This window comes from Dermacentor albipictus, chromosome 1, assembly GCF_038994185.2.
Source record: "Dermacentor albipictus isolate Rhodes 1998 colony chromosome 1, USDA_Dalb.pri_finalv2, whole genome shotgun sequence".
NCBI classification, from domain to species: domain Eukaryota; kingdom Metazoa; phylum Arthropoda; class Arachnida; order Ixodida; family Ixodidae; genus Dermacentor; species Dermacentor albipictus.
The window spans coordinates 109,680,853-109,695,215 of NC_091821.1; the positions used below are offsets into that span (position 1 = coordinate 109,680,853).

Below are 14,363 nucleotides of genomic sequence, written 5' to 3' on the forward strand. Positions count from 1 at the left end.
CTCCCAGTAAAAAAAACATGGCGACAGACTGAGAGCACGTTTTTAAAGATGTAAATTAACAAGATAAAGCTGCTAAAAAGCGATTGTTTTAAGTAGTATTATATATAAAAACAAACTTCATCTATTTGTCTCAACAAAAAACGAAGACGTTCTTATTATAAATCTGCTGCAAGTCAATGCTGGCCAAGACGAATGCCTAGCAAATCCAAAACAACATGGCGGCGTGCGGCGAGGCGGCAGTTGATCCTGCTAGAACAGAATATGAGCGAGTATATATGAGCAAAGACGGCGAGTTCGATATTTGGCTACACTGCAAAATGCCACGCACACGGCTCAAAGCACGACCGGCATGGTCAGCACGCTTTCCCACCAAAATAAACACGAACGGAATGAACATGGCGGCGCCGCAGTGCCGCATCATTCTGGCGCCGTTGGTTGCATACATGATAAATTCGTTTCTTTATTGTGCTGTTTCGCTTCTTGCTAAACACAAATTATATTGTTAAAAGCTGTTCACTAACTGAAATGGACTTCTGTGTTCTTTTCCTATGCATTACATTTTGCGTCGTTGAAAGCGTTGGCGGCGAGGCTACGTACTCGGCCAGCAAAGTGCGTTCCGTGAACGTACTCCGACTTGAGTGCACTCATCTGAGAGTACACTCCGCTGCGACGTTAAGATTTGGGAAAGTGCACTTAAAAACTGAGTGCACTCGCCGTAAGTGCACTTAACTTGCCCGCTTGACAGGGGTATTACATAGCAGTCCTTAGCACATTGTGAGTCGTTATCTGGCCAAGTCAAGGTGAGGGGTCAACCTATATTTCAGCGTACACGTTAATTAAAGAATAGCCTCACAATTAAAGGACTTCGCCTCAAGAATGTGCTTACAAAACTTTTTGTAATCCTTCAAGTATAACCAGAGTTTAAGGTAGCGTGGGGAAGCACGACTCTCACGCATCCCCTGATACGTTGTTTTCCCGCATAGCTCCTGTCTCCTGTAGTCCGGCTTCACCACGTGGCCTGGGGCACGAGGCGGTCGGTGTTGTTGAAACGCAGTATGAGAGATGGCACGAGTGTTGCGCTGCTAACGCCGGCTCACGGCAGGTTTACTTGGGCGCGGAAAGGAGAAGGCACTTCCTCTTTGGTTCCGGATCAGGCAAGCTGCACGGACGTTCCACGAGTGCGGCTTCTGCGAGACCGTCTCGCGAGGCCTCGTTCGAACGCGCCACCATTTGTGTGACCGTACGCGCGAACGACCAGGCGTTGGAATCCAGCATGGGGCGAACATATTCGCTCGCTATCCGGTCGCGGTGAGTCGGACTTCCTAGATTTGTCGCGCGCCCATCGGCATGTTTTGGGTATAGCAACTCAGCTAGCAGGCATTGATCTATTAAAAGTGCAATAAATGCCCTTGTGATTGTTTGCACTACTGTGTTGTCATTCCTTTGTCCCAAGAGCACGGGTGTGAGAATACCACAGTAGTTATGCACGGATTTCTCTCTCCTTTCGTCTCCACTAGTGCACTGAAAGCTACACAGGGGGGATGGCAAGGGGGCAAGGCTACTTCCTCTACTTCGGGTATTTCTGGTTCAGCCGTTTGCGCCGCTCTCTCGACGCAAGATGGGCACTCGGGTGCCTGGAGCTACATCACTTACAGAGAGCAATCAGTGCACGCATTTGTCCAGCTGACCCACCGATGAAAGGTATCTATGCAACGCTGCACACCGATGTGACCTTGGAGGCCATCGGCAGCAGGTGCAGCTACACGCAACTTGTGTGTGTAGACCGTAAGTGCGAAGATTAAATATGCTTTTATGTCTTTTTGAGACTGCAGACGTGTATTTTTCATGTATATAATTAAAAATTAACAATTACAGTATTACTGAGAATATTCTCATGAGCATGAAATCAGCCAAGAACGGCTGGTGGGCTTGACTGCTTACGATGTAGCTCCATGACCACATTGAAAAGGAGACAGCAAGTGATTTTTCACTGTTTTTGACACAAAATTGTAAATTCCCTGCTCCATGCAGAGTAATAATATTTGGCTCACATGTTTACAGGAGCCTTGTCCATAGACCGACAACGTTTTCTTATTGTGTTCAAAAAGTGCTTCAGGGCCCCTTTAAACGAGTAGGGATGGGTCTTGACATAGCAATTTGTAGCAGCCATATTAACTCCAGCTCCATTTCACCTTACAACATGTGTTGAATTTCGATGGCACTCAGGTAAAATGAATGAATTTAACCAAAAAATAGGCTTTTCGATACTTGGTTGTGCATCCAAGTGGCCTTAGGAATGAGTCTTTAAAGCTTCAACATTGAGAGTGTGCGTGAAAAAAGTTCACCGCTTAAAGGGACACTAAAGTGAAAAATGATTTCTTCTGCATCAGTAAATTACCTTTCTACAACACCAAAAACACCACTCTTACAACGCTAAGACGTTTGGTAAGGTAGAAAAAGTGCAAGAACGAAATACAGGTGGCAACGCCTACTTAAGTTCCCGCACTTGGTGGCTGTGACGTCATGGATTTTTATGGCACCTTCTAGGTGCCTACTCATTATATATAAAAAAATTAAATTATGGGGTTTTACGTGCCAAAACCACTTTCTGATTATGAGGCACGCCGTAGTGGGGGACTCCGGAAATTTTGACCACCTGGGGTTCTTTAACGTGCACCTAAATCTAAGTGCACGGGTGTTTTCGCATTTCGCCCCCATCGAAATGCGGCCGCCGTGGCCGGGATTCGATCCCGCGACCTCGTGCTCAGCAGCCTAACACCATAGCCACTGAGCAACCACGGCGGGTACTCATTATATATAGTGGTACAGGTTGACTACATTGTGTTCTAAAGGAACCAAATATTAAACATGGCAAGTTTCGGGAACCTTTACTCAGCCAACGCGACCCAAATGCGAAAACATACTTTGGACTCCCTGACGTCACGCTGACGTACCGGCGCTGGGATTTCGGTGCAAAATTCAAATACTGATACTTGGACCTTCATTTTCTAATCTAATAATCAAACTGTTTTTTGAAATGACTGCCTGCAGGGTTCTGAAACAATGCTTCATTAGTCTGAACGTATTTACTGTTTCGCTTTAGTGTCCCTTTAAAGAACAAAAGCTCTTTCATGAATGGGATTGCTGGAACAGCTTTTGGAGGAATTTCTGTAGCAGAAAAATCTTGGTTTTGGAGCAGAATATTTTGAATTTTGAGCAGGTTAACAGATGGAAAAGAACATTTACTATTTGGAGTAGCTTTTTGGAGAACACCCCATATCTGAGCAGCTCAATGAACTAAATGAGTGCAATTTTTACACTAGTCCTTTTTTTGGAGGGGGAGGGGGTTAACGTCTACCATGTTTTTAACATGTACCTTACAGTTGTCATAGAACCGTCTTCAGAGGGTGCAAAAAAAGCTGCTGTATTCTAGTTTTTAGTGTTTATGAGATGTACATTGAAGTTCCTATAATTCAAACTCTCATAATTCTAACTAAAGGATAACTCAAACTGACTTTTGGGCCCCATCACAGCAGCAGACATTTAAATGGAGAAAAGCTTTTGGTGTTTGAATGCACAAAGGTGCGAGATGGTTATTTCATGTGAAATTCCTGTCCCTGCCTGCAGCAGAAATAATATAACTGAACACAAACTGAAATTGCAGTCAAACGCTAAGGTGCAAGTAATTCAAAATTTTTTTCCATTCTATTTCTGTGCCATGCTCAGGCTACTCCGGAGCATGCTAGAGGGATTTCTAAGTGCTGCATGCTGGCAGAAGCCACATGAAGCCGGTGGAGTAGCAGATCCGCAACTCCATTCGCATTTCGCTACAGATGGTTGCATTTCATGCAGCAGATGTTCTTCGAATAATTAAAATGACAATTTGTATAAAAATGTTTTGTAAACAAATGTTTTCACCAAATAATGATATTGTGAATTCACAAGTGTGCTGTTCTCTCATAATTGCAGCTCATCGAAGCACTCAAGCACTTCAGCATTCACGGCATGACTGAGTGACCACATCGCCGATGCACATCTTACTAACCCCAGCAGGCATAGGTGGTATCTTATCAACCCAATAAGGCTTCCTTCCAGTGAGTGAGAGTTCTTTGGTGCCTATCAGTCTTTATAAGCACAAGCATGCCCCATGCCTTTCGCTCTTTTCCATTTGACTTTCCATGTTTTCAGCATGATTCCAAGATTTGGTGTGTTGTGCACGAGAAGCAAAAGATGCGCCCGCATGCCAGAGAGAGTTGTACGATCGCCCAACTTCTTTAGGCGAGTACCACTGTGCTGCTTCCGAGGTGATGATAAAAGAGTGAAAGGGGGATGAGCGTCTGAGCTTTGGTACGACGCGTTCTGGGTACTCCCGCTTCAGGCCACATTTACTGTTAGAGCTACTTATGAATTAAAGGAGTACTGACATAATTTCAATGTTGTAGAACCTCTACTATGAGCTTCTCCTAAGAGGATGACACACAGCATGTATAAATTACTTGGAAACACTTACTGGCTACTTTATTTGGTACTATAGTTAATCTTGAAATAATACTAATACAAACACTTATGGCAAATTGATATTTTCTACAAAAGCTCATGAATGTAAAGCTTCAATCAAGGGGCACAGGTGCTACATTCGCTTGTTGTCATATGCTACAGCTAGGATGTACTGGGTACCATCACACCACTGCTTAAGCAGTAATGCATGGCAAAATTTTGCACACACATTTTTCCATCAGCTTCCAGCAAAGCACAAAATGTGACTAGTCTGTCACACCCTTAAGAGTTAAGCTATCATATGCAGGTAATCTGGTCGGGATGGGGACCAAATGCCAGCTAGCTTGCATATGGATAGAAAAAAGTGCAGTTACATCTGATTGCTCAATAGAGGCATAATAATTTATTTCATGTATACTTGATGCTGTCCTCACAGATACTAGTAATAATGTGCAATAATTGCAATAATGTGATGACAGTAGGGCAAAACTGCTCTGGCAGGGTCAACGTTACGTTACGTTACGTAGTTACGTTACGTTACGTAGTTATGTAGTTACGTTACGTAGTTATGTAGTTACGTTAATTCTGAAACCATTCCCAAGCTGATGACGATGCTATGTACAATGAATGCCACAAACAATGTGGTGCACTCTTGAATTTTACAGAGAAATCCTAGTGCCAGTACATCAGTGTGATGTGGCGGATTTCAAAACATTACTTCATATTTGGGCCATTGTGACTCAGTACATGTCCTTGAAACTTACTAAGTTCCATCTTTTGCACTTTTAGAATACAATATGGTTCATCTTTACTAGTAACAAATTAACTAAGCCCGAGTGGACAACATCATAATTCATGACATCACGGCAAGCTGGTGCGAACACTTCAAGGCAGTCGCGCCTCCTGTCTTTTGCCTTTGAGTCTTTCCTGGGTTACCAAGCCTCCTCTCACGGCAAGTGTTTTTTTTGGTACATTGTAAAAAGGTAATTTACTAATCCAAGCCACATAAGTTTTCTCTTTAGTGTACCTTTATTATCTTCACTCAATTTTATGTTCCTGCCTCCAGATATGTCTGACCAACCAAAGGAACAATTCATATAGATTTTTGGTTCTTCCCATTTGAAGTGCCCCATATATAGGAGTCAATGGAATCAACATTGTGTTTCTTTGACAGAGAGGCATTGTTCATGTAGCATAATGTCTATGTTTCTGTGCTCTGCTTTTCTGAAAAGCTTTAACTCGCAACAGTATGCACTAGCTTTACATGCAGCCACTGTCTTAGTAGAAAGCTTCATTGCAAATTATGATTTAACATGTTTTGCACATCTGGTTGGTCCATTCTTGATATCCCCTACCACTACTCATCCAAATGAGACTGCTGAAATACAGTCGAACCCACTTACAACAATATTCAAGTGACAAGAAAATTCCATTGTAATAACCGGGGCAGCTGTTCCAAAAAAACTATAATGGCGTGAGGCCAGTTCTCCGCACCACCTTCCTCCATCCGACTTCTGATTGAGTTGACTTGTTTAACTGTTTAACTCTGCTTCCTGTGTGCTCTGATCGTGTGTTGTTATCAAGTCGTGGCTGTTGGCGTTGAAGAATGGCATTGCTATAACTACTGAAAAGAAGGATCACGGGCGGCCAGTGACATGTGAGCTCCGCCGAGGCATCGCTTTGGTGGCCCCAAAAGGCGCCTTTTAAACAATGCACAAAGGTTGCCGCGGCAGCACCTCAGCTTGATAAATCTAGAAGAAACGCTGGAGCAAGATCGCTACAAGCATCTCAGCACGTACTGCCCCCTGGCTTGCACGCCTTGCTTGCTTTACGCGAAGATTGCCGACATCCTTATCCAAGGCGTCCAGGTGCTCCACATAGTGAAGCAGAAGGTCCCTCGCGGAACAAGCCCATGAGGGACTGAATCGTCCACAGGAGCTCCCGCGGGGACAATGTTTAGGAAGTCTGCCCTACCGCATTAGCGCTGCCATCATGGCCGTCACTGTCGTCTATCCAATGCAAGCATGTTCACAACGATCACCTCATTGGTTAGAAGCACTTCGTTTCAATATCTGTAGCAGTGCACTTTCTTTTCACCGGAAACATTGTGCATTGCCGATGATCAGCGGGCGGATCAGCCATTTTCCGTTTCAGCGGCAAGTCAAGCAAGGCTAAGAAACAATGTGGCCAGGAATGACTTCGACGCAACAAACAAAGAAAAGCACGAGCAAATTAATCGGTTAGCAGAATTGTACACAATGAGGACAATAGAATAAAGAACCAACTGTGAGGGCCGTGCACACAATTTGGGAGCAGTGCCACAGCGCTGGCAGTGTTGTCAGTGCAGTTGGTGCGGTCCATTCGTGTTTCAGAGAGTGGTGCGGCGCAGAGCTATGGGCGCAGCCCATTCGTGTTTGGAGGGGTGGAAGGGCGACGGGAGAGATGCGCGCGAGGCTTGCGTGCATCTCTCATGGAGAGAAGCGCGCAGTGGCAGTTGGGGTCGCGGGCAATCGTGCAGCAGCACGCATTTCACTTTTTCTTTTCAAGGATTTCACATTCGATTACATTTCGGCATGGACACCCAGCAGCGAGACTTCATCGTTATAACCGATAATGCAACATGGGGACGTTATTGTAAGCGGGATTTGCCCTTAGAAAACATACAAAAGTTGACGGTGCAGCAGCTTTTCATCGTTATAACCGATATATTGCTAAAACCGGTATCGTTATAAGTGGATTCGACTGTACAGCAATGAGCAGGGTCATAGCTTCACATAGACTGGTAACTCATATAGATCATTCTGAACAGAATATCTTTTTACCCACTTTTAATATGGCTAGCGTATTATAGCCACCACCTGTGATGGCACCAGACATGCACTGGAAGTTGATGGAAAGTGATTCAGGCCATCTTGAGATGCCAGGCGAAGCAGCCAGCTGTATTGCTACATCTGTTGCACTGAGTCTGCACTGCCGATTCGAGGTCACTTCTGCCCAACCACTCTCACCGTGACCTCCATACATGAGCACCAAACACACACATAAACATACACAATCATCTGCATGAAGACCACACTCAGTGTGTTGCTACAGCTGCTCAATACAACAAAATCAGGCAGCTGCACTACATTTTCTACATGTATATGCAAAAGAAATAAAGCCTAACCATGAACCATTCACAACAGTAAAAATGTGGTTGCTGAAAGAATAGTGTGCCATCAGCTTAGTCAACCTCCATGTGAAAGAACCAACCATGAACACATCACTACCTAGCATTTTACCACGACAATTTACAATAGTTTAAGACAAAGGCATAGTGAATCTCACCGAGAAATGGTGTTTTAAATTTAGCAAATAAAAAATTAAATAGCTGTTGCGGAGGTTAGCAACAATGGTTAAAAGATAGGTAACGTTCGGCATTTTCAGTTTTTGTTTTCCCAAAAGTTGGCGCACCTTTTCTTTTTCAATTCAGGCCAAAAACACTGAACCCTAAACACAGTAGACAAAAACAATAAATTGAGGGCAACACAAACCAACGGTAAAAATAATTTTGCACGTTGACTGTCTGTTGCAAAAATTAACTACATACATTAAAGTCAAACCTCATCACACCGAAGCTGCATCTGACATGAAAATGCCTTCATTATATCCAATATTCATTATAAGCATATATTCATTACAGGCTGATATCAGCAAGAAACAATTTGATTTATTTCATTATATGAGATAATTTGCTAAATCTGTGTTTGTCATTTGGAGGTTCAGCTGTAGGATCCTCCTTCCTATGGTTTAAGCTGAAGCTGCCTCTTACTGTAAGATGAGGACTAATGGATGAGGTTCCACTTAGCTGCACTCCATTCCAACCTTACATCACCAACAGGCTTTCTGAATTATGGGTAATTCCTTTTTGAACTCCCTTGTCGAGAGTGTTACTGACTGTGCTACACTCACACAACACTATTAGTACTAGGTCTAGGAACAAGATGAACATAGATGTAAAAATAAGTATCAGAACAGTAATGTTTGCATTCAATGCTTTTTCAAATGGGTTGCAAATTATGTCGTTATCATCAGTGGTATCAGTGGTCTGAATATTAGTGACAATGACTAAATGACAGTTTGAACACACACAGAACTTTCAATAAAATGTTAGCTTAAGGCCAACTCCAACTCAAGAACATATGAGATGCATAAATACTCTCATGCAACTGCCGAGTTAAAGGGTCCCTGAAATGGTTTGGACAAATTTTGTAGTCTCGTAGGGTACAGCTATAGTAAAACATTCACGCCACAATTTAAGTGAAGTGTCTCATATTAAAATAGCTACAGACAATTACAAGTTGCCCTCCTCCCTAGCCAAGCTCTTCCTCCGTAATTCATTTGCTGAGTGATCGGGGGCTAAGCTCTGCCTTAACTAGCTCAGCATCATGATTTAGCGTCATGTCGTCTACTTCCGGTTTTCTTGGGGCCAGCACGCAAAGCCTCTCCAACCTCTCCGCTAACCACATGGCCGTCGATCTCCAGTGAGAGCAATTCAAGCAGAGTGCATTGCGAGCGTTCTGTCACAGCACTGAGCATGTCTAGTATTCCGGTAACCGTAGGTGAGCTGTGATTAAAGGCCTTTAACTTAAACATGAGCGGCCTGCACGGTGCAACCACCTTGTAGCACAGAGTTTAACCAGCCAAACACTGAACTAATATTGCTGAAACCAAGTGCAAAGCATTTTAAACATTTAAGAAGACAACATGTTCACGATTACACTCCTGCCGGAAATTTACACGAGCAGCAAAGTAGAACACAATTGGTTACTGCTATGGTAGCTCTGTGTTTGTCTGGTTGAGCTCTGTGGCACCAGGTGACTGCACTGTGCAGGCCATTCATGTTTGTACCTCTGCTCATTCAGTAAAATGACCAGCTCACTTGCACTTACATTTACCCAAATACCGGACACGGAACTGCATTAGTGATCACTATAGTGGTAGTATTCCTCCAGCGTGAAGTGATGGCCCCAAACATGTAGATGCTGGGCCTATCGGATACTGACAGCCCAATGCGCTGCAGCCACTCTGCTCGCACGTTACCTTGCAGAGGGACACAATGTCACAGCTTGACACGTCACCAATCACTAGACTTGCAGCCCACAACTTAACAACAGCGATCCATGGTGCTCGCGAAAAAAAAGCTCGAGATAAACACTGACCACGCAGCTCGCATCAACATGAAGAACGTTGTAACACAAGCTGACGACACTTGTGCCGGAAGTGCTTGAGTGTAGTGATAAATTGTCATGTATTTTCTTTCTGTTACCTTTCTTTATGGAAAAAAAAATTAACCAACATTCCAACTATTACGAACATTTGTTCACAATAAAGTTGGAAAAATTATGGAAGATCCAATCTGGGTAGCCAATAGGATAGTTTGGCAAACTGACGTCAATTTGGCTAGCTACGTCAATTGTGAGAGGGTGGCTGAAAACTCGGGGAAGGGGCACCACTGCAATTGGTAGCGATGCACATTTTTAAAGCCTTATAATAAATTACGCATTTTATGTGGAGGACTTAAATGCATCACTTAATGATCAGAAGGCCCTATACAAAATCGTCAAAATCGTTTCAGGGTCCCTTTGACGAGTTATAAACTCAATGTTTCGATTTTAGTGATTTTTCTTATTTTTTGGTAAATTCTTTAAAAGAACTAATAGAATAACTTGCTACGCAAAATACAAATATATTGGTGCTTCTGCAACAGGGCTGCTAAACTGCAGCTGATTTCATCAGCATTGATGCTTTCTTTTCCTTTGTTTGTTTTTGGATATTTCTTTTCTTTTTAAAAATGTGGTGCATGTTGGTTGACTAAGCCTGTTTACATTCTTTTGTGTGAGCCTTCGCTTACATCAATTGTTACAACAGGAAGGATACTGAAGCCTTAAAGGGGTACTGACATAATATTTTCAACTGTTCATTTTTTTACATTAAGTGAAGATCCTGAACCCCTAAACCCCCCAAAATATAGTGACAAGCCTCAGAGCGCTGAAAATAATTTAATATATTAGCTTTTCTACAGTCAGTTTCGGTTTTGTTTCCCAGGAGGATAGTGTGTCGTGACATCATGACAAAGTATGTTGTCAAGTGGCAGCAGGACATTGCAAGGTATTGACACACACTCCGGTTGGCTCGGTTGTCCTCCATGCTGCTACATCGACCCTCACAGTGAGTAGCAGCATACGAGGTGGCCGAGTGAGCCAGAGTGAGTGTTGAAACATCGCTCCTGCCCCCACATACCATGTCATGACGTCACGCAATAGTTGCTCTAGAAAAGCTGTCATATTAAATTATTAACAGCACCTTGAGGCTTGTCAGTGTTTTCTAGGGTCTAGAGGTCTATGACTTTCCTCAAGAAATGAATAGTTGAAACTATCATGACGAAGCCACGACATAGGGTAACTCAAATTTGGAAGCTACACGGCATCACACTATCATAAAGTTCTGATCATATGCCTTCTACTTGTTTAATAATTGGTTAATGAAGGTCTGGGATGAGAAGCTGGATGACACTTGGTGCCTGCTTGTGCTAGATCAACTGCCAAAACAAATGACTCAGGTGACAAATAACACTCTGGAAGAAGACGGAAACACTGTTTATATTCCACATGCTTGCTCCAGCTGGTTGACATCTCCAACCTGTCCAAATTTCAAATTTCAGTGGAGACTTCAGCAACTGCCCCCCTATCCCTTCCTTCTTCTTCAACTTTTCCTGAAGTATCTCCTGGCCTTGGGTAAGCACTTGCTCGGCGGTCACACTAACACTCATTGGAATTGCACTATTATTACTCTAATTTTCCATACCCCATATTAATTTATCTTCAAAAACACAATATGCTTATACTTTTTAATAAAGAATTTACTTTAATTCATTATGATAAGTGTTTTGGCATGCGAATACATCACATCAAATCTAGTCTGCATGAAGCTGGATAAAAAAGAACTTACATGAAGTAAAATTTTCTCGCAGTTATGTACAGAAATTTCAAGGTGGATTTCAAAGCAGTGTTGACAGTAATTCAGGGCAAAGATCAAAAGTTCTCAAAGCATGATAGCTCACAGCAAAAACTAAAAGCATAACAGCCTTAAGAGACAGTTTTTTGTTAGAAATAATTTATAGTAAGTGGAACAGGAAAATGTATTGCAACCTGGTTCAAACCTACTACACCACACAGTCTTCAACTCAAGTCACATTCACTTATCAAAATTACTTAGAGATTGAGTTTAAAATAAAAGCATCCACTTTCCATCATTAGGTGCAGCTTTTGCAAAGCCAAGAAGTAGCAGACTCTGCAACCAAAGTGAGGATGCAAGGGAAATTTTGCTCGCAAAATTAACATTTGCAACAAGGTATGCATGGTTCATGCCTTATAAAATGAGCGATATATCATAAGTCATCGGAAAAATTAGTATGTGACTGACTGTACAAACAGTAGACAAAATGCCTTAGTCTAAAGAGCAGGTACTAACTGTACATCTGAATAAAAAATTTTCACCCAAGCCTTTCAATTCTGCCATCTGTGACAGAAATGCATAAGACTGAAGAAGAAAATATGGGCCATGATGCCCTTTGAATGAATGCTCACCTGACACAGGACTGCTTCTGTCGTGTCAGGGTGGATGTAGCTGAACTGGGGACATCATCATTTGAAATACGAATCAGATCAGATCGTTTGGAATGACGCATCTTGGGTGAAGCAGCAGGTGTGTCCACAGGTGAATTCTCTTCACTTGTGCTGATGTTGTCGGAAGCTACTTCCCGATACTCTGGAAAGTCCCAAGTTAGTATGTAATATCACCAAGGATTATGGCATAGTGTAGTAGCCATGCTTATCCTAAAACAAGTTGGCTCAACAAGTATATTATTCATAGAACTGCTGTTTTAAATAAGATATTAAATATTTATTACTTTGTGCAGGATGTAGACAGCTCTACGGTGGGTTAAGAAAAGAAAGTGGAGCTAAGACATGGACACTGCAATTTTGCTCCAATAGAAATCAAGGCAATGAAAAATACTTAAACTGCCAACTTTATGTCTAGTTTCCTTCCTTGCCTGCAATACAGGCCCTCTGATGTTTGACAACATTCATAAATGCACTGAAGGACACTTGCAGAATTTTAACATAGTTCTCCAAAAGGGAACCAGCTGGCTACTTTCTATTTCTGTGCGAAAATTTGTAGATGTCACTGTGCAAGTAACATTCATTAAATGCTGTCACTCAAGAGCTTTCGGATGAATTAAGTTGCAACACTACTGCTACAATGTTACAATTAAGGCATTTAGTCAAGAGATATCAAATTGGTGCAAAAATTAATGTTATTCTGTGCTGCTTTCCTTTTTTATTTTTTTCGGGTTAGTTGCGATAGCATAGATCAACACTTCTAAGTTAAATACCGGGAGCATTGTGAGACAAGAAGGAGTATATGTAACACCTTTGGCTGTACGAGTGGAAAGGGGATCTTCCATAGCAGAGGCTATAAGACAGATACGCACGGTAAACAGGAAGGATGACACTACTGAGACAATAACATGCAAATTTGTATTCATTGAAAATTCAACATCTAGAACTCTCCGTGTTCTGGCTATCCATCACACTGTGGTAATGCTTTGATGCAATGTGAGCAACTCCACAGTGCAGGGAAAGCCACTGATTAGAAATGACAACATCGGCAGCATGGTGCCATTCTTTAACATGAAAGTGCGAAACCCCAGGTTGCGGACATGATGAAATAAACTACCCACAACTTGAACTGGGAAAGTCTCCCCATCCAGCCTATTCAGTAGATGTCTCTCTTTAGGACTACCATCTGCTTCAGATTCTGTCAAGCACATTCCCAACAGAACTCTTAACAAGGAGAAAAGCTCCATAATTTATTTTTGCAGAACCAGCAAAATTTTTCAGCTGCAGCACCAGAGACCTTCCGAAATGTTGGAAGAGTACCATGAACAATGAAGGGCAATACATTGTTGAATTATTCTATGGTTCCTAATGATGGAATAAATTCTTATCATAATAATCATAAAAAACTTACATGCCCACATTGAATACAAGTTCCCATAGCTGTTATTCCAAACATCAGATTTAAAGTGCATTTAAGGCCAGAGGCTTTTAGTAATGGCTGGGAAACGAGCCCCACAATGTTTTACTTTTAATATTTTTTCTTGCCTGAACATTTGATGCAATTACTGGCTAAAATAAAATTTCAGTGCAAGATGATGCAGGGTGAGATCGTTGCATAAATGCCCCATTCAGCACAGCACTGCTAGCACAGCACTGCTACAACTGCTAAGCATTTATTTATTTATTTATTTATTTATTTATTTATTTATCATACCCTCAGGGCCATTACGGCATTATAGAAGGGAGTGGTTACAAGCAAAAACGGGTAAATCCAACAAACAGGAGTTACTAGTGCAGAAAATTATGTATATAAATATGTACAAACAAAACTATTTGACAAATGGCGCCTGGATATACAATGTTAGCTAAGGCGTTTGTGAGTACAAGTTGAACAATATGAAAAAAAGGTTCCTAATTATACAGTGCTAGCTATGACATTCTTGAATAATTGGTGATCTGCGATAGTGGCTATCGAGGCGGGAGGGTGATTCCACTCATTGGAAGTGCGTGGTACAAATGACTGCAAAAAAGCGTTGGATCTGCAAAATGAAATGTCAACCTTATGAATGTGGTCTAGTCTGGGTGATACATACGGAGGCGGAGAAATAAGTTTGTTGCATAGCAGCGGGTGATGAAATAATTTATGAAAGAGGCACAAACGGAACAATTTTCGACGTGATAACAAGGACGGTAGGTTAAGGC

At 42.1% G+C, this 14,363-nt stretch overlaps 1 protein-coding gene across 3 annotated transcripts in view; it reads right to left on the reverse strand.

Annotated features, from left to right (window-relative positions):
* Dlg5 (Discs large 5) overlaps nt 1-14,363 on the reverse strand; it is a 172,575-nt gene that overhangs the window by 85,010 nt on the left and 73,202 nt on the right. For all 3 annotated transcript variants that reach the window (XM_065439425.1, XM_065439424.1, XM_065439426.1), the window contains one exon: nt 12,126-12,306. In XM_065439425.1, coding sequence (XP_065295497.1) covers nt 12,126-12,306 — 181 coding nt within the window. The remainder of the gene's footprint in view (nt 1-12,125; nt 12,307-14,363) is intronic.